Source organism: Stenella coeruleoalba (assembly GCF_951394435.1).
Source record: "Stenella coeruleoalba genome assembly, chromosome: 20".
In the NCBI taxonomy this organism is placed as follows: domain Eukaryota; kingdom Metazoa; phylum Chordata; class Mammalia; order Artiodactyla; family Delphinidae; genus Stenella; species Stenella coeruleoalba.
In genome coordinates, this window is record NC_137166.1 from 13551883 (window position 1) to 13576084 (window position 24202).

General features: G+C 58.6%; 2 protein-coding genes across 4 annotated transcripts in view; both read right to left on the bottom strand.

Moving 5' to 3' along the window:
- Positions 1-1775: 1775 nt before the first annotated feature.
- Positions 1776-21472, bottom strand: MTSS2 (MTSS I-BAR domain containing 2). 2 transcript variants are annotated; one of them, XM_079907335.1, is made up of 14 exons: positions 21216-21472; positions 16292-16353; positions 16130-16203; positions 15189-15273; positions 15013-15104; positions 14852-14926; positions 13373-13530; positions 13055-13162; positions 12018-12115; positions 10282-10408; positions 4420-4494; positions 3943-4119; positions 3593-3758; positions 1776-3509 (listed from the first exon to the last, which is right to left on the bottom strand). In XM_079907335.1, the coding sequence occupies exons 1-14, from the start codon at positions 21282-21284 to the stop codon at positions 2728-2730; spliced, it is 2148 nt and encodes a 715-aa protein (XP_079763461.1). In that variant the 5' UTR covers positions 21285-21472; the 3' UTR covers positions 1776-2727. The 2 variants fall into 2 exon arrangements, with proteins under 2 accessions (XP_079763461.1, XP_079763460.1); XM_079907334.1 differs by having other exon boundaries at positions 10282-10504.
- Positions 21473-22991: 1519 nt separating this feature from the next.
- VAC14 (VAC14 component of PIKFYVE complex) overlaps positions 22992-24202 on the bottom strand; it is a 97814-nt gene continuing 96603 nt past the window's right edge. For both annotated transcript variants that reach the window (XM_079907702.1, XM_079907701.1), the window contains one exon: positions 22992-23590. In XM_079907702.1, coding sequence (XP_079763828.1) covers positions 23428-23590 — 163 coding nt within the window. In that variant the 3' untranslated portion in view covers positions 22992-23427. The remainder of the gene's footprint in view (positions 23591-24202) is intronic.

Consider the following 24202-nt stretch of genomic DNA (forward strand, 5'->3'; position numbering starts at 1 on the left):
CTCCCAGCAGGGACAGAGCTGAGGCATTCAAAGGCATGGGTCCTGGCACGAGACCCGGCGACTCCTGCACGCCCCCCCACCCCCCCCATCACGGAGCCCTGCAGGGAGCCCCGCCCCCAGCGGGGATCTGGGATGGGATGGGCAAGGGCTGGGGTGCTGGCAGGTGAGCAGCGGTGGAGAAAGCCAGGTGGAGGCAGGGGTGTTAATTACAGTACAACTTTATTAATACTGGAATCTTCACAGTGCATTTGTTACTTGTAGCAGTGACTATTTAAATCAAGGAGAGGGTGGGTTGCAGGGGCGTGGGGGGGGGGAAGGAGAGGATCATTTATCCAAAAACTGACAGAAAGAAAAGAAACAAAATGGTTCAGATGGGATGGGGGTGGTGAGGGGGTGGTGGAGGGAAGAAAAAGTGAGTAGGAACCAGGAGGGGGAGCCTGGGGTGGGGAAATAAATTAAAAAAAGGAACAAGTTAACAGCACCAGAAAAGTTACTTCAGTCAAAAGACACTTTTTGAAAAGAATATTTCTCTGTACAAAAAGAAAAATGAAACAAACGTAAAGAAGTCCCCCAAACCAAAGTTTGTGATGCGGAATGGCTGGCTCGGATCCCAAAGGGGTGGGCCTGCAAGGTGGTCACTAAATGGACGCGAGGCGATCAAGGGGATGGAGGAGTTATGTACAGCCCTGGGGCGGGGGGGCTTGGAGGGGAAGGGCGCCACTGGAGTATGGGTGGGTGGGGGGCAGCTGTGCCGCACCCACCCCCTCCCTGGGTCTCCGAAGCCACCTCCCCCTCCCCAGGGGCAAGCTCTTCCTCATGGGGACTCAGCTCTCCCCCCACCCCACTACCCCTTACCCTGCTCACATCACATAACCTGCATCTTAAATCAGCCCACCTGGGCAAACCCTGTGGCGAGGGGCAGTGTAAGCCCCGCCCCAAGCCTTCAAATACAGGCCATCTGCTCTCCCGCCCCCTTCCTCGCCCCGGCCCTCCTCCAGGTGTGGTGCGCTTAGCAAGTCTCCTTTCTCCGACCTAGCGACTTACAGGTACGTTCTCCACCCGCCTTCGGGGACCCCGCGGGGCTCCATATACTCAGGGGCATCCTTGGTTCCCCACACCCGCCTGGCCGCCGTGCCTGGACCCCAGTTTCCGGCACAAGAACTACCAGGAGCCTGGGCTCCATCCAGACCAGGAAAAGCCAGCTCTCCTGACCCCGGGAGGGGCCCCTGCCCCGTGACCCTGCCGCCCTGGCCGCCCTGGGCTGCCTTGCGGGGCCGCAGGAAGTCCTCCGCTCGCACTTGGCACACGTGCTTTTACCTGCTTGGAGCTGGCGCGCAACATGGCGCGGGGGCACTTGCCACCTCGCTCCCCGCCGCCCGGACCATCCTGGGAGGGCGGCTCCTCTGACAACAGAGTCAAAGCTAATCTCCTCCCACTGCCCCCCACCCCCACCCCTTGGTCCGCAGCAGACTGACAGGAGGCCCAGCCCCCAGCCCTTTCCAACCTCACCGCGGCTTTGCTCCGGACGCTGGAGAGAAGAGCTGCTCTCTGGCCTCCGGAGCCATTAGGCCCTCCTCCTGCCACAGGCCCAACGCCAGTGTGGGCCCCCCCGACCCCGTCCCTCAGGCACTCTTGGACACACCCTGTACCGTCTACCCTGTCCCCACAAGCAGTCCTTGTCCGGTCAGCTCATTTTATTGTGTGTTCATAAAAGAACCCCCTCCCGTCCCTCCCCCCACCCCCAGCTCCAGCCCCCATCCCCAGGGGTGGCTGAAACCATCACGACATCCGAAAGCAGCTCCTGGGGGACTGGCCAGGTGACCCCTAGCCTCTGGACTCCTTCCCCGCTGCCCAGCCCCGCCCTGCCTCCAACCCCAGCCACCCCTGGGGGGAGGGGATGCTGCTTCAGGGTCCCCAGCCTCCTCCAAGCAGGTCCCCTGCATGTCTTCCCCAAGAGGCTTGACTTGGGCCCAGGCCCCCTTCCCCGACAACGACGACGACGACGGTGGCGACGGCAGCTGGGCTCCCAGCTGCAACCTCCCCAACCCCCCCCACCCCGTGTCCCCAACAGCCAGCCATCCCGTAGAGCTTTCTCAGCAAACCAGATACCTTAGCCGGTTGGGCCCCTGGCCCCTGCACAGCTGCTCCCCGTCGGCCCTGCTCTCCGAAGGAGAGGAGCCTGGAGAGGCAGAGAGATGAGACGGTGGAGGAGGGAGGAGGAGGGGGCTCAGTCAGGGCGGGGTGGGCTAGCATTCCGGAAGAGCCCGAGGCCACCGTCCCTGGGGAGATGGCGAGAAGCCGGGCCAGGCTAGCTAAGCGGTGGCACTGTGGGCCCACCCAGGCTGGTGGGACCGGGAGAGGCTGGCCCGGCCCTGCTGCTGTGGGCAGGGAGCGTGGCTCTGGGGCTCACCCACACCAGGAAAAGGCAGGGCCCGGAAGGAGGAAGAGGAGGGACAGAGTGGGCAAGCAAAGGTTGAAACAGGCTCCAAATCCAAGTTCCAGGCCCGCAGGCTCCGTCCTGGCGAGGTTTGTTAAAGAAGTCATTTCCTGTTTAAACCTTGAAATCCAAGATGGGTGTCTCTTTCCAATAAAGTAGCTTTGCCTCATATGACTTCAAAAAAAAAAAAAAGCTTGCCTGGCTCTGCTCTCTCCTGACTGTGCCTTTGCTCTGAAGTGGCCGCTGCCCACCGACCAGGCCACCTGCCTCGCCCGGGCCAGAGGGTGGGATCACAAGATGCGGGGCGCCGACCTGTCGTTGGTGACGGTCCTGCGGAGCCGCACCCCGCGCCGGATGGCCACCAGCATGTCTTCAGCCGGGGGGTCGCTGGTGGCAGCGGGGGGCGGGGTGGGAGTCTCCTCCACAGGGGTGGCCGACAGGGCAGTGGGGAAAGGGAACTGGCCCTCGCCCAGGGCGTGGGCACCTGCCACCAGCTCCCCGAGCTTCTCCACCAGGCTGTGCCGGTTGGCAGCCAGCTGCTGCTGCTGCTGCTCGTCGCCCTCAGCCGCCAGCCCGGCCCCCGGCCCCGGGTAGCTGGCGGCCTCGGGGGACGGGCTGCCCCAGGCTGTGTTGGGCAGGCTGAGCCTCTTCGGGGAGGCCCTGGCCAGGTCCGGGGCCAGGGGCGAGGCGGCCTCGTCGGTGTAGAAGACACACTCCTCGCTGCCCGCCCGCGTGGGCCCCACGTAGCCGGGGGAGTCGGGCACCGTGGGCGTCTTCACGGGGACGATGGGTGGCCGGATGGGGATGGGGCCGGCGCTGGAGAGGGTGCGGCGCACGGCGGGCTTGGTGGAGGGCGTGCGGCGGATGGTGGCCACGCCAGGGGGTGCGCCCGAGGTGGTGGGCAGCCCGGCGGTGGGCAGCCCCGCAGTGGAGGCCGGGCGCTTGGTCTGGATCAGGCGGCGGTAGTTCTGGGCGATGTTGCTGTTGCGAGGGATGGTGGATGACTTGTCGAACTCGGGTGGGCCCTCCCCGTCTGCGTCCCCGTTCACTGAGTAGCAGTCGTAGTCGGAGCCTGGGGGGCACGGGATGCGGTGGGCCTGGGGCCCTGGGGGCCTGTGAAGGCCCAGCCGCCTGCCCCCGGCCCCCGGGGCCTACCTTGGGAGGGGATGGTGTCCTCGGAGCAGGAGGGCGTGGTGGTCTGTGTGCTGTAGCCGCTCGAGTACTGCAGGGAGTCCCGGCTGCTCTTCTGGTGCTCCAGGCTCAGGCCGCGGGTCAGCACCATGGCCAGGTCACTGGCCGCGGGGGACACCTCCTCACCGTGCTGGGGGTGGTAAGACTGCAGGCTGAAGCCTTGCTCCCCGCTTCCCCCTCAGCCCAGACTGCAGGCAGCCCCCAACAGGCTGAACAGTCTGAGCTGGCCCTGCGACCACTTGCCTGGCCTCCTGAAGGTGACCTAGGAGTGAAGGTGGGGCCCTGGTTGGGCTGCCCAGGGAATTGCCGCTTACCTTGGCTGCGATGGTGGCAGGGGACATGCGGGGTCGCGGGGCCTCCTCTCCACTGGGGCCCAGGGTGCCCCCGACAGCCGGGCCTGGCTCTGTGTCTCGGAGGAGCTCCACTCGGTCCTTCCTCCGCTGCAGGGTGCTGCCTGAGGGCTGCTCGTGGGGGCCGGCCTTGGCCCAGTCCTGCAGGGCATGGCCAAGGGGGCCCTCACTGTTGTTGAAGTTCAGGGTTTCCAGACCCACATGGGGCCTCAGGCTCACAATCATGGCCAAGGACAGAGCACGGAGGGTGCTGTGACACCCCAGTCCTGCCAGGCCCAGGGGCAGGATGGGGAGCCCCGGGAGGGAAAGATGTGAGCGTGTGGGGAGTGGCTGCAGGTGGTGCCCAGGAGGCCTGTCTCGCGGGGAGCAAGTGCTTCGTGCACGCCCCTCTGGTTGAACCTGGGCCCTCCCTGTGTCCCGCTGCGGGTGGGAAGCACTGACCGTGGTAGGGGAGCTGCACTCGCTGACGGACTGGCAGGTTTCCGAGGCCTCGGAGGATGCTGAGCTGGAGGACTTCTGCCACGCAGAGGCGAGCAGGCAGGAGGATGGGCGGGGAGGCAGGACGAGAGGAGGGAACAGATCTGGTCACAGCGCTGGCATGCAGCAGGGCCTGCTGACTCAGCATCCCCACCCCAGGCCCTCCAGGGCCACGGCCACGGCCGAGCGTATGCAGTGGAAGGCAGCACCCAGAGCGCACGCCATGGGCAATGACCTGCCCCCCAGCCCAGCCCGATAACCACACACTTTGAGGATTAACAAGAAGGCTGGCTGCTGATGGCCTGGATGTGGTGGGCAGGGAAAGAGCGATACTCAGGAGAGCAGCGGGGTGCTGGCGTGAACTGCCGGGTTGATGTGCCACTGTTTTCTCAGAAGGGCAGGCCTGGGGGAGGAATGGAGTCCAGAGTTCCATCCTATACATGTTAAGCTGAGCTGCCTGTTAGGTATCTATGCCCAGATGCAATGCAGGCAATTGTATTTCCAGTCTGGAGTTTAGGGAGAAGTCAGGTTTGGAACCACAAATCCAGCAGCCGTCGGACAGAATAAAGTCACCTAGGCAGTCAGGATGACGGTGGTTAGAGAAAAGGTTCAAGGATGTCAGGCCGACATTCAGTGCTTTGGAAGAAGAGGATGGCCCAGCGAACAGGAGTGACAGGAGCTGCTGGTGGCGTGGAGGAAGACCACGAGCAGGTGATGTCACAGAATCAGGGGAAGAACCTGACACGCAAAGGAGGGAGGGGCAGTTGTGCTCGGCTGCTGGGGGTCCGTGCACATGAGGCGGAGGGGTGTCTGTGCAGACCTCCAGAACTGTTTCACAGAATGGTGGGGCAGAAGCCCACTGAGGACAGGACCGAGGGTGCCCAGGAGGCTCCTGCTCTGGACAGTGGCAGGAACTAGGTGCCCTGGAGGCCCCCCAACTCAAAACAACAAAGAGGGACTTCCCCAGTGGTCCAGTGGTTAAGTCTCTGCACTCCCAGTGCAGGGGGCCTGGGTTTGATCCCTGGTCAGGGAACTAGATCCCACATGCATGCCACAACTAACACCCGGCACAGCCAAATAAATAAATACATAAATAACAAAGAACAACAACAACAGAGAATGAAGAAAAAAGCAAGGGCAGAAACAGGACGATGAGGGTCCCCAGGGCAGAGGCTGGCTTCAGCACTGTGGTTGAGAGACTGGGCAAGTGGCAAGGTGGAGAGCTCACCCTGTTGATGACCCAAATTAAACCTGGAAGGGAACTAATCAGTAGCACCTCTCCAGATCCTGTACCAGCCAAGTAAGATTCTCTAAATCACCCTGGTTTAGACTCCCAGATCTTTTTAATAGTTTATGATGAGGCAAGATGACTAAAATAAAAGGAGCTAAACTCTATAGGTAAGGATTCGGAGGAAATAATAAACACATGTAGAATTTTACCAATATAATTGTTAAGACAAAAATAAAAAAGGAAAAAAGTATTTGGAAAACAGCGGAAAAATTCAACACCCATTCACGGAAAACAAAACACTTAGACTAGCAATAGAAAGGAACTTCCTTCATCTGATAAAGAGTTATCTACAAAAATATCAATACTTTTCTGAGGTTGGAAAAAGATAAGGATGACCACTTCTCTATTTAGCACTGGAAGTTCTAGCAGTGCAATAAAGCATGAAAAAGAAGTAAAAAGCAAAAGGACTGGCAAAGAAGAAAATGGTTGTTTGTAAAAGACACGACTGTGTATGTATTATAGAATATTCAAAAGAACTAATATGTGTTTTTAGCGAGGTTATTAGATACAAGATCAACATAGAAAAAAAATCAAATTGCTAAATATCAGCAGCTAAAAAACAAGTAAAAGACTCTGAAAAAAGCCGAAATAATTTAAAATAGCAACAATAAACATCAGATACCCAGGGCAAAAAATCCAGCAGTAGATGTGCAAGATCCTCACATGAAAACTGCAAAATATTATTGAGAGAAGGTAAAGCCATCATAAATGGAGAGACATATGTAATCCCAGTCAGAATCCTAGGGGCTGTTTTTTGTTTTTTTTTAGTGGAAACTGACAAGCTGATATTAAAATTCATAAGGAAATGCAAAGGGCCAAAAACCGACAAGGTAATATTGAAGAATATCAAAGCTGGAGGACTTTTATTACCAGATATCAAGATTTTTTATAAAGCTATTAATAATTGAGATGGTGTGGTATTGGTACAAGAACAGACAAATCAACCAGTGGAATAGAATACAAGCTCCAGAAACAGCTATGCATTCACAGACACCCGTTTTATGACAAAGGTTAACACACTACAGTGCAGTGGAGGAAAAGATGGTATTTTCAAAAAACTGTCAATTAGATATTCATATGGAAAAAAAGACCTCTACCTCACCACACACACAAACATACACACACACACACACACACACACACACACACAAAATGAATTCCAGATGAGCTGCAGATCTAAATGAAGAAAAGGTAAAACAAAAAGGCTTTTTTAGGAGGAAAACATCTTTGTGACCTTAGAGTACACAAAAATACCTCAAACAGGACAGAAAAAGCAATAACAATTGAAAAAAAATGGATAAATTGGACACACATTAAAATTAAGAACTTTAGGTCATTAAAAGACCCCATCAAGGGAGTAAAACAGCAACCCACAGAATCAGAGAAGATTATCAGATGAAAAGACTTGTATCCACAATATATAAGAAGTTCTACAAATCAACAAGAAAAAGACAGACAACCTAGGAGAGAAAAATAAGCAAAAGATCTGAACAGGTCCTTCACAAAAAGAGGATATCCAAATGGCCTTTAAAAGTATGAAAAGGTGTTCAACCTCATTAGTCATCAGGGAAATACAAATTAAAGACACAGGGCACTATGATATAACACCTATCAGAACGGCTCAAATGAAAAGGATACCAAGGTCTGGTGAGGAGGTGGAATAGCAGTAAACCACTGCTGTGCTCTTCCTGCCCATTTAATTATGGGAAGACACTCAAGATGAGGAATATTCTATGAAATACATAACCAGTATTCAAAAGTCATTTAAGAGGGACTGAGGAGCCATTATAGACTGGAGAAGCCTAAAGAGAGACAATAATAAAATGCAAGGTAGGGTCCTGTGTTGGATCCTGGACTCCTGGACCAGGAAAAGGACGTTAGTGAGAAAGCTGGCAAAATGTGAAGAGTCTGTTGACTAGTTAACAGTATTGTGCCTGTGTTAATTTCCTGGTTTTGAAAATTGTTTGGTAGTTACGTGAGATGTTAACATCCGGGGAGACTGTGGGGAGGGTGGGTGGGAACTCTGCACTCTTTTTACAGATTTTCTACAAGGCTAAAATTATTTCAGAATTAAAAAAACCAAACCCTTAATGGATAAGTTAAATAGCTATAAAATAGAGAAAAAGTACATTGGAAGATGGACCTGAAGAAATTATCCAGAGAAACAAAGAGATGGGAAATATGACAGTGAAGAAACACACAAATGAAAGTAAGAATAAAGAGATAATGGTTGACGGGCTTCCCTGGTGGTGCAGTGGTTAAGAACCTGCCTGCCAATGCAGAGGACACGGGTTCGAGCCCTGGTCCAGGAAGATCCCACATGCCGCGGAGCAACTAAGCCCGTGTACCACAACTACTGAGCCTGTGCTCCAGAGCCTGCAAGCCGCAACTACTGAGGCCTGCACGTCTAGAGCCCGTGCTCCGCAACAAGAGAAGTCACCGCAATGAGAAGCCCGCACACCGCGATGAAGAGCAGCCCCCACTCGCCGAAACTAGAGAAAGCCCACGTGCAGCAACAAAGACCCAACTCAGCCAAAAATAAATAAATAAATAAATTTATATATATGAAAAAAAAGAGAGATAATGGTTGAAAATTCCTAGAACAAATGAAAAACATGAATACAGAGATAGAGAAACACAAACACACCAAGTGAGGTTAAACAAAAACAAATCCACAATTAGATACATTGTAGAAAAACTAAAGTGGCCAGAGAGAGAAGTCAGATCATTCACAAAGGCACAACAGTGACTGACAGCGGACGTTACAACCAGCCACAGAATCCAGAACACAGGGGGAATATGTCTTCAAAATGTGGAAACGGAGTAACTGTCACCCCAGAACTGCATCCCTGGCAAAACTAACTTTCAAGAAAGAGGAAAAATATAAAGCATGTTTACAGATAAACAAAAACTGAGTTTACTACTACAGACCCATTCTAAAAGAACTTCTAAAGGACATATTTTACTTCAGAAAGAAGGAAAGTGACCTTAGAAGGAAGATGGGATACAAGGAAAAAATGAACAAAAAAAGTGTAAACACATATGGGTAAATCTAAACATACAGATACTGTATGTATAAAATAATGATAAAATTAAGAAGAAAAATGTCAATCATGGGGATGATTAAAAAGGAGATATATATAGCTTATAAGGGGAGGGAGTGGGTGACTGAAGTTAAAATATACGTTAAGGTCCTTGAATTATTCAGGAGATGGGGCTGTGACTTTGCTACGGATGCATGGTAAAATTTCAAGGTAACCTGTAAAAGAAATGAAATAAGAAGTATAACTTAAAATCCAGTAGAAGGAAAATAATGGGGAAAGGAAAAAACAAAAAGCAAGAGAAGAGACAAAAGCAGCACAGAAAAAGCAGAATGAATAGAAAGAAAAAAGTAAGACAGAAGTCTAAATATGCCAGTAATCATAATAAATGTGAATGGACTAAAAACGTCAATTAAGAGATTGTCAGACTGGATAAGAAAAGAAAATCTAGGCATATGCTGTTTATAAGAGACATCTAAAACATAAGGACATAGCTTAAAAGCTAAGAGACAGAAAATGATACCATAAACACTGAGCAAAATAAAGCTGAAGGAGTTGTAGTAATATCAAAACAGACTTTAAGCTAGAAAACATAAAAGTAACAGAAGATCAACTACATCACGTTAGGAGATTCAGTTCACTAAGAAGAGTTAACATTTTGAAGTTGTATGCACCTAATAAAATAGTCTCAAAATATATAAAGCAAACGGATAGAACTATATGGGAGAAATGAACAATTCCAGCTTTTCGATTACTGATAGGTAAAGCAGACAGGAGTGAATGGGGAATGAGGTAGAGGTGGTCAGTGTGGACAAGTCTTTTGAGAAGTTTTGCTGTGAAGGAGAGACTAGGTGGCTGGAGGAGAACATGGAGGAAGGGAGGGCTTTTAAGATGGATGATACTAGAGCATGTGTTTGTGTACTGACAGGGATGAGCCAGCAGAGGGGAGACTGGCAATGCAGTGGGGACATCCTTGGGCAAGAGGGCAGGAAAAGAGAGAATGCTGAGCTCAAATGGAGGCACTCGCCATGATGGGGAAGGACAGCACCCTGGGCATGTGGCCTGACCTCCCTCTGTCTTCTGCTGTAGTTCCTCTGTTTCCATCTCACTGAGGCTGCAGGATCTGAGCCTGCATCTGAAGAGATTCTTGGGCCAGTCTCTGTGTTCAGAATGAGCTGGCCAAAGTGTGGAGAAGGGGGAGGATGTCTGCAGATTCTGGGGCTCCTGGGGGGTGCCTCCTAGGGCCAGCCACTCCATCACAGCCAGCCTATGCAGGGGGAGGGTCACAAGGCACCAGAGCTGGTAAGCTGCTCTAAGACCTTCCAACTCTCCTTAGCCTTGAGGCAGTGAGTTGAGGTTGGTCCTCAATGTGGTGGCCCTGGGGACCTCCAGGGCTAGTCTCAACAGCTGTAGGTGGCCCCCAACGTGGATGGCCTGAGGCTGGCATGAGGCCACTGCACCCTACCCCAGATGGTTCAGCAGATGCCCCCTCACCTGGCTGGTGACGTCTGAAGGCATGGGCGAGGGGGGCTTGGAGTAGGTGGCATCCTGGGAGATGAAGCCAGAGTCGTGGGAGGAGACGCTGGAGAGGCGGGCGCTGGCGGTGGCCGGCTGTGCCAGGCTGCGGTAGCGACAGGTGGAACCAGGTGAGTATGTTTGGGCACCCCCAGGCCACGGGGCTCCGCCACCCTTGGCACTGCTACTGCTGCTGGGGGCGCTGGGGAAGTGAAGGGGGGTGCACAGCAGCCAGACAGGGAGACACAGGGGTGTGTGTGGAAGGGTGACAGACGAGGGTGGGGGAGAGAGGTGAGGGGCAAAGGAAGGAAAAGATAATGTCAGACTACAAGGTCCTGAGACCAAAGTGCCACAGAGGAGCTGGGTTCCAGGACTGTGGGACAGGGTGGGGCCTGGGCAGGGGACCACACTGGAAAGCTGGCCCAGCGCCTGCCCCCGGAGCACCCCAGGGCTACCTCCTGCTCTGCCATCAAGAACAGGAGACCTTAGGTTAACAAGGAAGAAACGGGGTCACCCAGCATCAAAGAGTTTCCCAGTTAGGCTAGACATAAGTCTGATCATGACTGTCTTCTCAAAGTCTGATATTTGCTATCAAATCCTAATTGAACGTCTACTGCATGGTGACGGTCTGTGTGGGGCTTGGACTCACCATTGCCCTCATCCTTTCTGCCCCCTGAAGGGTGTCCAGCCCTCTGTAGTTCATATCCTCTATGCAACCATTTCATCCCTGGGCAACATTCCTGGCAGTGAAGGTCGCCTTCCTCCTGAGCATGACCGGGAAGGTCCCCAGCCTCCACCCTTGGTCATGGGTGTCCCCTGCAATCAACTCTCCCCTCCTGTGCCAGTCACCCACCCGGGGGCTGAAGAGCCGCCAGTTGACGTGGACCCTCCTCTCCCTGCAGGAGCCGCTGACTGCTGTGCCTGCCTTACCGCCCATGCCCCGGTTGCCCAGCCAAGGTGGATCTGGGGAAAGGGTGCCTGGCACAGAGGGGTCTCCCCGCCAGGAACTCGCACTATGCTCACTGCCCTCCCGCCGAGGAGCCTTGAATCTTAAATAGCTCTCCCAATCCCACCCAGGAAGTGCTCCTGCGCCTGAGCCTGACCGGTGACCGAGCAAGACCTTTGGCCTCTCTTTGGCTCTGCAAGACCTCGGGGCCCAGCTTAGGCTGAGGTTCGGGCCTGTGGCAGCTGCCCAGGCACCCGCTCTCAGGAACTAGCCAGGCTGCAGTGTCCATAAGGTAATAATCCTGTAGCCTCAGCGCATGTTCCCCAATGCCTCCACAGCCCTCCCCATCTTAGATTCTTACTATTGCCCCAGCACTGTGTTGAGCCTGGCAGAGTCTAGTGGTTAAATGCTGGGATTCCGTACCTCAGCTTTTCCTTCTGTGAAATGGAGACAACACCATACCTGATACGGTGGTGTTAGGATTCAATGAAGAAAATGCATAAAGCATTTAGCACGGCACCTGGTGCACACTTATAGCTCCATAAATGAAGCTGCTGCCCCTCCGCCCGCCCCCAACACACGCCTGCACTAGCAGCAGTCTTGCAACGAGAGAAGTTTCCCCTATGCTTGCAGATTCCTTGGTGACGTAGGAGTTGTGTGAATTCTGGGGCCCTGAAGCTATTCTTGATGCAGTTTTGGTGGGACCTTCCCGAATCCTTGCTGCAGTACCCCTGCCCCTCCCTGCACCCCACTTCAGCCCCCCACTGACCTGCACATACTGGACTTCCGGGAGCTGGAGCTGCTGGGCGATGAGGGTGGGGTCTGGTAGGACCAGCTGTAGTCTGAGCCCTTCAAGTCTTTGATTACCTGGATGGACATGAATGGGGTCACTGGAAGCAGCCCTGCCCTGCAGAGAGCCTCATCCTTTTCCTGGGCCTCCCCTCCGAGGGCTCGTAGGGCCAGAGGCCCCCTGCTGTCTTCCCAATTGAGAACCGGGCCCCAAAGGAGATCCCTGGGAGTCTGAAGCCCCCTGCCCCCCAGCCTTTTCCTAACACAAGCTCCTCACTCAGGGGCAGGAAGCAGGGCTGCCAGAGGGCTGGGGGGGATGCCTGGGGAGATTCTGCCCCCTCTGCTTCTCAGGGAAGCTGCGCAGGCCAGGACGTGGGAGAACCTGGTGATCCTGAGGACTCACTGTCGCTGGCAGAGGAGCCAGGCCAGAGTGACCATGAAGGACACCACGGGGTTCAAATCCTGGCTCTGCTCTGCTCTCGGGCAAGTTCCTGGGTCTCTCCTGGGTTTCTCCTGTGAAATGCAGCCGATCATTCCTATCTTAGAGGGCCACTGGGGTGAATGAATGAGGTTACCCATGGGAAGTGCTCCGTGTGGGCTGGGCACACAGTAGGCGCCTAGCGAGAGCAACGCCACGGCGCTGTCAGGTAGGGCCGACCCTAGTGCAATGGGAGCATGGTGGTGAGGCGAAGTGGGCAGGGCAGCACACGGGGGCAGGAGCGTCTGGGTCCAGGGGAGCTGACGGGTCTGGGTGTGGATGGCAGGTAGGCATCATCAGGCCTTGCTTTCTCAGGGGGATCCTGCGGGTCTGGGACTTCCACCCGTCTGCTCTCGATATAAGGCCCCCATTGGGTCCTGGGCACACCACCCCTCACCTGGGCAGATGCTCCTAGATCCCCACAGGTGGCCCTCTGTGTCCAGCTGCCTCCTCCAAATGCTGTCCCCTTTTCTCCTCTATCATCCCCAACCAAGGGCAAGCCATCCCCTCCCCTGTCCTGTCCCCAGGGCTGGCCGCACCTGCTCGCTGGCGGGGGGCAGCTTGTGTGGCTCCGCGGTCAGCACCACCAGGTCATCGATGATGCCCTGCAGGTGGGTGATCTCTCCCAGCATGGTCAGCTCGCCGTTCTGATGGAGCAGTGAGTCAGCCTCTCGGCCCCGCCCCTGCCCATGCACCCTGGAGGGCCAGGCCACACTGGGTCTCCCCTCCCTCACCCCTTCCCACCAACCAACGCTGCTTGGGCTGATGGAGGCTCCCAAATCATGGTTCTTGGGAACCCCTCAACTAGCCCAATGGTGGAGACGCTCAGAACGCCTCTCTGCTCCCGAGGAACCCACCACCACAGGCTGCAGGAAGGTGATAAAGGTGCAGAAGCGGCCACGCTCCTCAATCAGGGCCCGGCGCACCGCCTGCTTCTCCGTCTCCTCCAGCAGCAGGTACATGTCGTTCACGTCCTGCAGGGCACTGTCCAGCTGGGGCTGCAGGTCTCCTTTCCCTGGAGGGGTTGGGAGGAGAGGCCACGCTGGGGATGCCGGCCCGGCCCGGCCCACTGCATCCATAGCTCAGACCCCGTGGTGGTGTCCCTGGTCGTGGGGCTGGGCACTGCCATGGGGGCCAGGGGACTGGGGAGGGCAGTCGGGACGCTGGGGCTTGTGGAAGGGCTGGTCCCCAGAGCAGACAGAGAGGACAGATAAACAAAGCACACAGGAAAGATACCAAAGCTGCGAAGCCACCCAGGTCCTGGGGTGAGCAGAGCCCTGGGCAGCCCCAGGGCCGCCCTTGGTGCAGCTGTGCTCAGGGGAGCCCAGTGGCAGCCTCCACAAGAGCTGAGACTTCCACCCCCCAGGATACCCTCACTGCCCACGGGATGGTGGCCCCTCACGTCCCAGGGCACAGGGAGGAGGAAGGGAAGCAGGACAAAGTAGAGCGTGGGGGGCACAGCTGTAGGCCAGGCCACGAGGGGGTGTAGGGGCCAAGAGGGCTAGGGACTGGGCCCAGGGGACAGGGAACGGGGTGCCTCCGTGTGGGTCCCCCCTCAGCTCAGGGAATGATGCACAAGGACAGCAACAGCGACACCAAGAAGCGGCGAAAGAGACACGGAGAGGCGAGAAGATGATGTAAAGGAGACAGTGAGACAGGAAGTGGGGAGGCAAGAGGTAAGGATTCTGGGAGGGCCTGGCGGGGGCGGGGCAGCCAGGGCCTGTGTCCCCACCCTGCCCGGTCCAACCCCTCTTGGCCTGGCAGACTGACCCAGCAGTGGCCCCGGACTCATCCCTGGCCAGGGGCCCCAGGGGCCCCAAGGGGACTGTGCCCCAGGCCCCTCCCTCGCTGGACCGACCGCCTTCCTCGCTCTTCCTTGGCCTGGAGAGGCTCCTTCCACTGGCCCTGAGCTGGGGGAGACAGACAAATGCGACAAGGACGACAAGGACGGGAGGAGCAGCTGGAGGGATGGACATCTGACTTACCAAGTAGCTCTACAGGAAGGATTGGGACGAGGAGAGGAGAGGAGAGACAGAGAAAGAAAGAATGTGTGAAAGACAGCCGGATGGACAGAGCCACTCCTGGGGGTGGGGGGGGTGGGGTCTGGGGGTGCCTGGGCCTGTTGGCCTCCTGCTGCCTCCCTGGGAGGGGAGGTCCTGGGTCGGGTCTGGGGTGCAAGGTGCTCCCTCTGCCCCACCCAACAGGTTGGAGGGTCCTGTGTGCGGGATAGGACCCCTCAGGCCAGGATGATGCCCTGGGGTGCCCCACAGGGCGGCGGGGGATACAGAGCGGGGCCCCGTGGGGCTGTGCCTCTGTGGGCCAGCTCTGGGCTCTACCTTTGCGTGCTTTCTTCTGCAGCTTCAGCGTGTCTGAAGATTTCTTCTTGATCTCATGCCTGGCTCGTTTGTACTCTGTGCAAGGGATGAGAAAGGAGCCCTGTGACGGCGGTTTCTGCCCAGTTGGGGGGCGGGAAGCACGGGCCGAGCCCCAGACCCACCTTTTGCGTGGTCCTTGTCCAGCTGGTTGGCCGACTTCTTCCAGTCCTCGATGCGCTCCTGCAGTGGGTTGATGAGGCTCTCCAGGAGCGCACTGTGGGCGGGGGCAAGAGGGTCAGGTCCACCATGGAGGTGTCCCCGTGACACGCCCCCCTCCCCGACCACAGCGCCCACTCACTTGGTGAACTGCCGCAGCTTGGTCTCGATGCTGCGGTGGCGCATGCACATGCGCGTGAGCGCCGAGCCGATATCCCGCGTGGCCCCTGGCGAGGCAAGCGCGCAGCATGTGAACGGGCCCGCTGGGGCTTCTGCAGTCCCGGCCTCAGGCCACGAGGGGGCGCACCGGCCCGCGAAGACCGAGCCGGCACCCCGCGCCCCGCCTCCCAGCTTTCCGCAATCCTGCCGGCCCCAGCAGGCGACTTGATCTCTTCTCAGTATTTACCAAGGCCCTCCTCCGTACGGGACCAAGGTCCTGCCCATCCTGGCTATGCCAGCCTCCTGCAGCTGCGGCTGCTCTGCTGGTCGGGCCAGGAGCTGCCCTTCACCCCAGCTGGGAAAGGCTGGCATCAAAGACATCCAAAGATCCAACCAAAATCCCCTCCTGCCCTACCAGGAACCCCCTCCAGGTGTGCCCAGATGCAGGTGTGAGAGTGCCAGCATGCGCCCACTGCCTTGGTTCTCACCACCCAAAGGAGCCGGGGACCCAGGTCCCTGCTCCTCGGACCAGAATGTAGAGGAGATGCCAAGGCCAACAGGGAATGTTCACCTGCCCTCTGTGCTCTCGGAAGGGCAGAAGGCAGTGGAAAAGAAGAAGCCACAGTCAAACTCACCATAGGGAAGCATGAACAACTGTGGCTGAGGGGTCAAACCAGCCGCCCAGAAGCGAGAAGGGAACCCCCCCTTTGTAACATCCTGTCATCTTTCGCCCACTCCTGCTTGCATGCCTCTAATGACGAGAGGCTCACTCTCTCCACAAAAAGCCCATTCCATTAGGGAGCAGAACTCAAGGTCCCGACTCTGGGCCTGGTGTCCTCTTCCCAGTTCATATTCCACTCAGCCTTTCCAGCTTCCAAGCCCAACCTGGGGCATCCCCAACCTCCAGCCATGCCCCCTCCCTACCTCGGGTGTTGGTGGCCATGTCAGCCACTTTCTGGAAGGCATCCAGGAAGGCCACAGCAGCCAGCACAGTGGTCCTGGGGAGATGGACAGCGGGATGGTCTGTGGGTGAGGTGGCTTTTCTACCCATTCCCTCCCCAGCTGGGGCACCCTCAGCAGCCTCACCTCAGCTGGGAATGCAGCTTTGTGGCCTTGGAGTTGAAGTCCTCCCAGATGGGGTAGGAGCTCTGCAGAGGAGATGGGAGAGGAAGGGAGACTCCCTGAGGACTGCAGGGCTCTACCTGGGCTGGGCTCCCCACATGCCTGGGTCCAGACTCTGGGCAGTTTCTAAGACAGCAGCCCTGCCTCTGCGGAGAGGAAGGCTCCTGGGCTCTCTAGGGGGAAAGGCGACCAAGGACAGAGATCTGGGGCATGAAGAAGGCCTGGTCCTGGGAACAGGCACCTTTGCCCATTCCTCCCTTCCTGACAGTCAGGAACTCTGGCCCACTGTCTGCAATGGTGGCCCACATCCTCAACGGAGATGGAAACAGTGAATGGCAGGTCCTGTCTCCTCGGGGATGGGAGGGGCCTGGCAGGGAATCTGGGCTGAGCCACATGAGGGGCACTATGTTCCCCCGACACAGCCCAGGATGGTCCACATGGCATGGGGGCAGAGGCACAGTGCCAGGGCTCAAGGCATGCTAGGTCTAAACTGGGGCCTCTGGGGCCCCCACCCTGTGCCCTGGAAGGAACTGCCAGCCCGGCCATCCATCCATCCCGGGCCAGCAGAGGTGGCTCCCAGGCCCGGGGAGGCTCTGGCTGCTTCAGAGGCTGGCCAGCCTGCCTGGGACAGTCAGGCCCCAGGCTGAATGGGGCCTTGTGCGGCCAACAGAGCCACCTTTCTCCACCCCCGGCTCCCCTCCCCTCCTGGGGACACAGTGTGGCCTTTATCCCAGCCTGGCCCAAAGTTCTGAGTTGGGAGGGGGTTTCCCAGTAGGGAAGCCAGGCTCTTGGTGATCAAGTTGTCCAGTGAGATCAAGGGGTTTTTCTGGCTAATGGGCCCTCGCATGGCTGTTGGGTCCTGGCCCAATGGCCCTGTGGAAGACTTGATCCTTGAAGGGGAGCTTCAGGCCGGCAAAGCCCCTAGCCCCAAAGTGCTGCTGACCTTCCCTTCCATGTGGGATGGGATGCTGGGAGCTGGGGCTTTTCCGGTGGAAGGGGGAAGGCAGAGACCCCAGTCCCCAAGGCCTCAGAGGGAGGCTTTGCCAGGCTGGAACCCCAGGGACAGGGCCAGCCTGCAGGGGTGGGGAGAACAGGGCTGCTTCTGGGAGCCTCAGAAACTCCCTCCCCTCCCAGCCCAGCCCAACCAGTGGCCAGGGAAAGCAAATATTTGAGAAGTTCACACAGGCTGGAGCGGGAAGGGGGAGGCTGTGCGTGGGCTGTCTCCGTGTGGCACGGCTCAGGGTAAAGGAGCCCGGGAGGCCACCCCTGACAGTCCTGAGGGCCTGGCGCCCTCCCTCACCTCAACACCCTCAGCCCTAAGCCTTGCCAAGGCCTCCAGGGAGGAGGGATGATGCTGTGGGTACAGGGGTCCAGAGGCACCATCCTGGCCCCCAGAAAACCTAAGCACCCCCAGCAGCCTCTGGGCAGTCTCAGAGGGCAGCAGGCTGGGAGAAGCTGGGAAGACACAGGTCCCTACCCCATTAAAGTCCCCGGCTGGGGCCCACCCCGACGCCTCTGCCCAGCCAGGATGGCTCCAACCCAGACCCTCACAGCCTTGGCTTTCCTGGTGGAGAGGGGACAGGATGGGGCATGGGGGAGGCCAGGCCCAGTCCCTCCTCAGCAGATGGACAGGAGCACCTGGGTCTCTAAGGACCTGAGACTCCACCTCCCACTAGTAACTCATGAGGACCCCAGAGGTGAGGTTGAGGGGCCGAAGCAGCCAGGGCCCCAGGGGTGTCCTCAGTCTTCACCTGGACCTGTGCCCTCACGTGGGCCGCACCCTGGCTGTCAGGTTCTAGGACCCTGGGTTGTTATCACTAGTGACAGGGACTGCTACTGTTGATCAAGAGCGTGCGGTGGGCCAGGCACTGTGTGATCGCATGGAATCCTTACAATGACCCTGTGAAATGAATACTGTTCTCACCCCCATTCTACAGACGAGGAAACTGAGGCTCAGAGAGATTAACCGGCTTGCCCAAGGCCATCGAGTGCCAGGGTCAGGATCTGATCCCTTGTCTGACTGGTCACTACACATCAGGGATCCACCCCCCACCACTTCTGGAATGCACGGAGACGAATACTTGGGCATCAAGGGTGGGTAGGGGGCAGGAACTACGTGGATGGGAGAGACGCCCAGCTCTGCCCCCAGAGCAGTGGGCTGCTCTGGAGGGGAGAGGTTACATGCTCACTAGAGGTGCTCAAGTGGATGGGATGAGACCGATATGGAGGCTGCAGGGCCCCAGGCCCCTGGCCCCCGGACACTATCTCTGACCGGGCCCTGGACTGTGCAGGTGAGCGACTCAGGCTGCAATCCCAGAGAGGGGTCTTTCTGGGTGGCCTTGGGCCAGGGCATCCTCTCTGAGCCTGTCTGCTCACCTGTAAGGTCAGGATGGGAAGTGTACCGATGTCAGCAGGTCAGTATGGAGACTGCATGGAAAGCACTAGCACAGTGCCCGGCACACAGTAAATGCTAGGTTAATGCTGGCAGACAGAGCAGACACTTGACCCCTGCTTCTCTGCCAGGAGCCTCTCCCACCTGGCCAGGGCCTATGTGTCCGGGTGACACTCCCCACTCTCGAGGGCAGGCAAAGATTATGACCCTGTTTTCTGGATGGGCCAGTGCTGCTGAAGGTGAGGCCTGGGGCTGAGGCAGAGCCCTGGGTGCCACACCCAGCCCTGTCATCTTGGGCAAGTCCCTGCCCTTCTCTGGGATTCGATGGGCATCTGAGCTAAATGAGGCACAGCAGGCAGGCCCCCTCCCAATCCCTGAGCTACTGTCTACACCTGAGCTACACCCCGGCCCTCCCGAGGGCCCCCTCCCGATCCCTGAGCTACTGTCCTCCTCCAGGCCCCCCAGCCTCCAGGTGTAGGTCCTCCTCCCCCTACTCTGCCTCTCCCATGCCAGGGTCTGGGCCTCCAGGAGGGCCGGGGTGTGCTGTTGTGGGGCCTGTGGCCGTGCTTGCCCTGTGTGGAGGGGCCTCACAGGTAAGCTCAGTCTCCTCAACCTGGCCACGTTCCTCTACGGAAACCCTGCTGCTTCTGTGGCTCAGGCCACAGAAGGAAACAGCCAGAAGCTGTCCCTCAAATCCAGATGATCGACCTCCAGGTGGCCCGGTCCCCTGCTCTGTCCCTGGCCCAAACACATGCATGTGTCGTAGGTATATCGGGACTTGGCATCACCGCAGGTGAAACCTCTCCCAGTTTGCTTCCACATGTCAGAAAATCCTGCCTCAATCACTTGTTACAATCTGGGCCCATTTCCTTCTATCTCATCCCAAAGTGCCTTGCAAATTGCCTGGAGAGGGAGGGAGACAGTCCTGCCCCTCTGCTCTGTGCAAAAGCTGCTGCTCTCTGCAGTGTTTGTGGAGAGGATGCCAGAAGGAGGAGGGTGTGGGAAGGTCCCCCCCTCTGCCAGCCCTGGGAATGGTTGGGGGAGGGTTGTCTGGGCTGCTTGGTCCCAGGAAGGAAACCCGGTGCCTGGGCTGTGATGTCCACAGGGCAGGAGGGGCTGCTGAGGGCAGAGAGAGGCCAGGACTTTTGGGGGCCGGCAGAAGCAGCTTGGAGTGGAGTTGCAGGGGATGGAGCTCTCAGGGGAGCACCCTATACGGGGGCAGTGAGCGGCACCTATGCATGCTGCTAACCCTGTAGTTCCTAGTGAGGGTGGCTCCAGTTCTCTTGGGGGTGGGGGTGGGGGCGCAGGGATCTGGCAGCTGCCCCTGGGGCTGTTCCCCTGGCAGCACTGGGAGCCCCCCGAAGGGCCTGCTTGGGCACTGTGGTGTGTCCTCCTGGGGCCTGCGACGTCACAGTAGGATTCTATGCTGTGTACTTGGGAGTGTGAGACAGGTTGTGAGGGTGGGGGTCTGACGAGGTCCCAGTTCTCTCCCCTGCTCTTCCCCTGCCCCACAGGCCTGCCCCAGAGGGGAAGGGTAGAAACGCTGCTTCCTGGTCCCCGTCCTGTCGTTGGAGCTGCCCTTCCTCTCTGCCTAGTCAGCCTGGGGCGGCCCTGCCAAACCCTAGCCTCTTTGGGGGAGAGGATCCCCCTCACTCCCTAGACCACCAGTGAGAGGTGAGGTCAGGGAGTGTCCAGCAGTCTCCTTAATGACCTTGAGCCAGGCCTCAGTTTCCCCACCTGGTGAGCCAGCGGTGGGCCAGGAATTGGTGGCCCGCTGCAGCCTGACCTTGGGTAATCATGGGGAGGGGCTGGAGCTGACAGCCCTTCCCTGGGGCTGCTCCATCAACCCAACCTTCTCCCTCCTCCTCCCAAGGTGGGGACAGAAGCCTTGGGATGCAGGAACGCTCATCGTGGAGACCTTGGAGTCCTGGATCTTGTTTTTGGGGACCCGGGCAGCGGGTGCGGAGGCCGAGGCCGGCAGGGAAGGAGTTAACGGTTCCCTGCTTTATTATTTTTCCCTGCTTTGGCGGTGACAGCATTGTCTGGGCTCCCGGGCCGTCGTGGGCGGGGGAGTGGGGGGGATGGTGGTGGTAGGGGGCGGAGGCCGGAGAGACCCCGGGCCCGTTAAAGGGCCGTGGAGTCGCTCCCGGAGCCAAACCCCATTCATGGTTTGGGGGTCTGGGGCGCGGGGAGCCCGCGTGTGCGCAGGCTCGGGTCTGGTCCCCAAGGGGGCGCTGCGACCCGGGCGACCCGGGGCTTGGACCCAGGGCACCGCACGGACACCCCGACACACGAGCACCCACACCCCCCAAGACGGGCACCCAGAGACCCGGGCGCACGGCAGTCGCAGGCCAGAGGCGCTCAGACAAACAGACACGGCGGCGCACGGACACAGCGGGGCACGGCTGCCCGCCGCCACGCGTCCCCAGAGGGGGCACGCACCCGCACAAGCACCCGCGCGCCCGCAGGGCGGCCAGCCCCGCCGCGCCCCGTTACCTTCATGTCGTTGACGATGGCCTGGAAGAGCCCTCCCAGGGCGCCGCACTCCTTCTCCGCCGTCTCCATGCTCGGGCCGGGCGGCAGCGTCGGCGGCGGGGCGCAGGCTGGGCGAGGGGACCCAGGCCGCGGCGGCTTTCGCTCCGAGGCCGGGTCGGGCCTGCAGCCTCCGGGCTGCGCTCAGCGGCCGGCCGCGCCGCGCTCGGGGATCGCGGGCCGCCGCGGGGCGGCGCGGGCCATGTCGCGGCGGGGCTGGCGGGCGGCGCGGGGACTGGAGCGGCGTCCGTAATCCGAGCCGCCGAGGCTTGGACGTCACGTGGATGCGCGGAGGGAGGGCCGTGGGGAGGGGCAGGGCCGTGGCGGGAGGGGTCTGTGGGAAAGACCGGGCGAGCTCCGGCCCATTCACCAGGAATGGAGCCCGGGCTTTGAAATCCGAGCCCCGGCGCGGCCGAACTGGTCGGGCTAGAGGGCCCGGCAGGCGCAGGCGCCACCGCGGTTCGGGGGCGGCGCTGGGGCGGGGCTGCCCGGCTTGCCCGCGGGAGTGGGACCAGTGGTTGGGTGCCCGCTCCGGGAAGGTGCCCAACACCACCACCCCCTCCAGCTTTTGGTCTCTGGCCGGTGTGTGTGTGTGTATGTCGGGGTGCGTGTGTATGTGTCGGTGTGTGTGTGTGTGTGTGTGTGTGTCGGGGGGTGGGTGTTCCGCGCTTTAAGAAGAGGGGGGCAGGCTGGGGTCCTCGGGGCGCATCCCGTGGGACGGCTACACCACCCTCAGCAGGGGCGCACGGTGCCCTGGAGGCCACCCGCCTTGGAACGTTTTATCCCCGGCACAGAAGGGTTTGGACCCTCCTCCAGAAGTTCTGTGGCTCCTTTTCCAAGCAGTGCCAGTGCTGATGCCACCTGCATGGGGTGCCCCAGGCCGGACCTTTGGGGGTGGCGGTGTACTGGTCCTCAAGCAACCTCTTTCCTCGGGTTGGGGCCATGTGGGACCAGCAGAACAGAGGTGGGCCACTGTCCCGTCTCTTACGCCAGGGTACCCACGTATGAGGATGCATGTGTGTGTACGTTGGCCATGGTGAGTTCAGTCTGTCATCCTGTTCTGGAGACTCCAGGCAGGGAAACCCACCCTCCCGGCCCTATGCTGGGGCTCTGAGGAAAAGCCCGCACAAGATCCTTCTCTTCTATTCCAGGGGCCCACAAGAGCCACTTGGGAGATCATAGGCCAATCCGAGGCTTCCCAAAGCCTGGGGTCAGGTGGACTCTGGCTTATAGGTTTGGTGAGCTAAGGCTCATTTAGCCAAATCAAGGGGTGGGGATGTGGGAAGCCCACCCCCTGCCCCGCCCAACTCCCTGCACTGGTCTGGGCCTTCCCCTCCATCCCCAGTGACCTGGAACGTTCTGCAGTGTGCCCCTTCATTCAGAAACTCCTGAGGCTCAGTTCATCTGTCTAATGGGGACATGTCCCATGCCCCCCGGGCGGGGGGTTGTCAGGATGGAAAAGTCAGATTAGGTGCCTGAGAAGGCAGGGTTCAGGGGGCCAGGCCAGTGCTTTGTGCTCTCCAGGAAGAAGGGGCTGGTTCTATAGAGGTAAGGGCTGGGCCCAAGGCCCACACCCCAGTCAGGTGAGTGTGCAGAGAGCGACCAGCCTCTCCTGGCAGAGCCAGCACTCCTGGGACCACCATGAGAACAAATCTCTAGGACAGGCAGCAAGGTCCTGGGGCAACTGCAGCACCAGGCGGGGGCAGGCACCGGTGGGAAGGAGCAGGCCAGGCACGGGTTGCGTTTCTTTATTGGGACAGAGGGTGCGCCATTCCTATGGACCTCTGTGCTGGTCCCTATGTGCACAGATGTGTATACACGTATGTACACACACATCCACAGGAGGCCAGAGCTCTGGTGCGCTGGGGAGGTCAAGCTCTTTTACAAGAGGGCATTAGAAAGAACCCGATTCCAGAAAACAGGGGCGTCTGAGGCTGCGGCCTCACCCTGGCAGGAAGCCAGCTCTGTCTGAGTGCCAGAGTGCAGCTGACTGCGCTGGAGGGCCTGTGAGAGGAGCTTGGGTGGACAGAGCTTCCAGTCCCCTACCCTGCCCTGCGCTGGTGGCCAGGCCCAGCCCTGCCCCTGAGGCAGGTCCTCGGGCTCTGTGGGGAGGGGGCCTGAAGACCCCAAGTGCTCCATGGGACCACTCCTTGGGCCCTTCCCCAGGCCAGGCCTATCAGAGGACAACCCTCCGGTCCAGGTGATCCCCACGCCCACTCCGCTGGTGCCTCACTTCCAGGTGCTTCTTCTGGACCCTTTCAAAGTGCTGCAGCAGCTCGGCGTAGTCGATGCTCGGGGAGTCTGCTTTCTGTGACTTGGGGGCTGCCTTCACACCATCTCTGGGGAGAGGGAGCAGAAGGGCTCAGCGTCAGTGTCTCAGCACATGATGCGGCTGCTGGAGCGGGGAAGCATCAGCCACAGCAGGGCCACAGGCTGGGGGAGCTCGACCGCGGGGAGTCCAGGTGTAGGTCCCCAGCAGTCAGCCCCAAAGAGCAGGGAGCCCTATGAGCATCCCCTCCCCCACAGCTGGTGGGACCAGTCAACACTGCTGCTTGGATAGGGCCTTCAGCCTGTGGGCTGGCAACGGTGCCCAGAGCAGGCATCACATCGGGAAGCATTTCCTGTTTATGAGTGGCTCCCTTTGGGGTGAAAGCCAGGGCTAGGAGCCAGCCAGGAAGCCAGCTGGGGCCTGGAACAGGGTCCAGGGAGAAGGGGGAGGAGGCAGCCTGGCTCTTTCTTTAGGGCAGGGCTAGGGCCGGGGACCACAGGGGTGGCTGAAGTCTACTGGCCCTCAACTTGGCAGGACATCTGTTTTTGAACGTTGGGGCCCAGAGGCCTGCAGTCACTCTCTGTCCCTGCGGAAGGAGAGCTGGTCTCTCCACTGGGCAGGTGATGCCTCCGGGAACTCCTCTTGCTAGCACTCTCCGCAGTTGCTCTGTACCACCTCACAG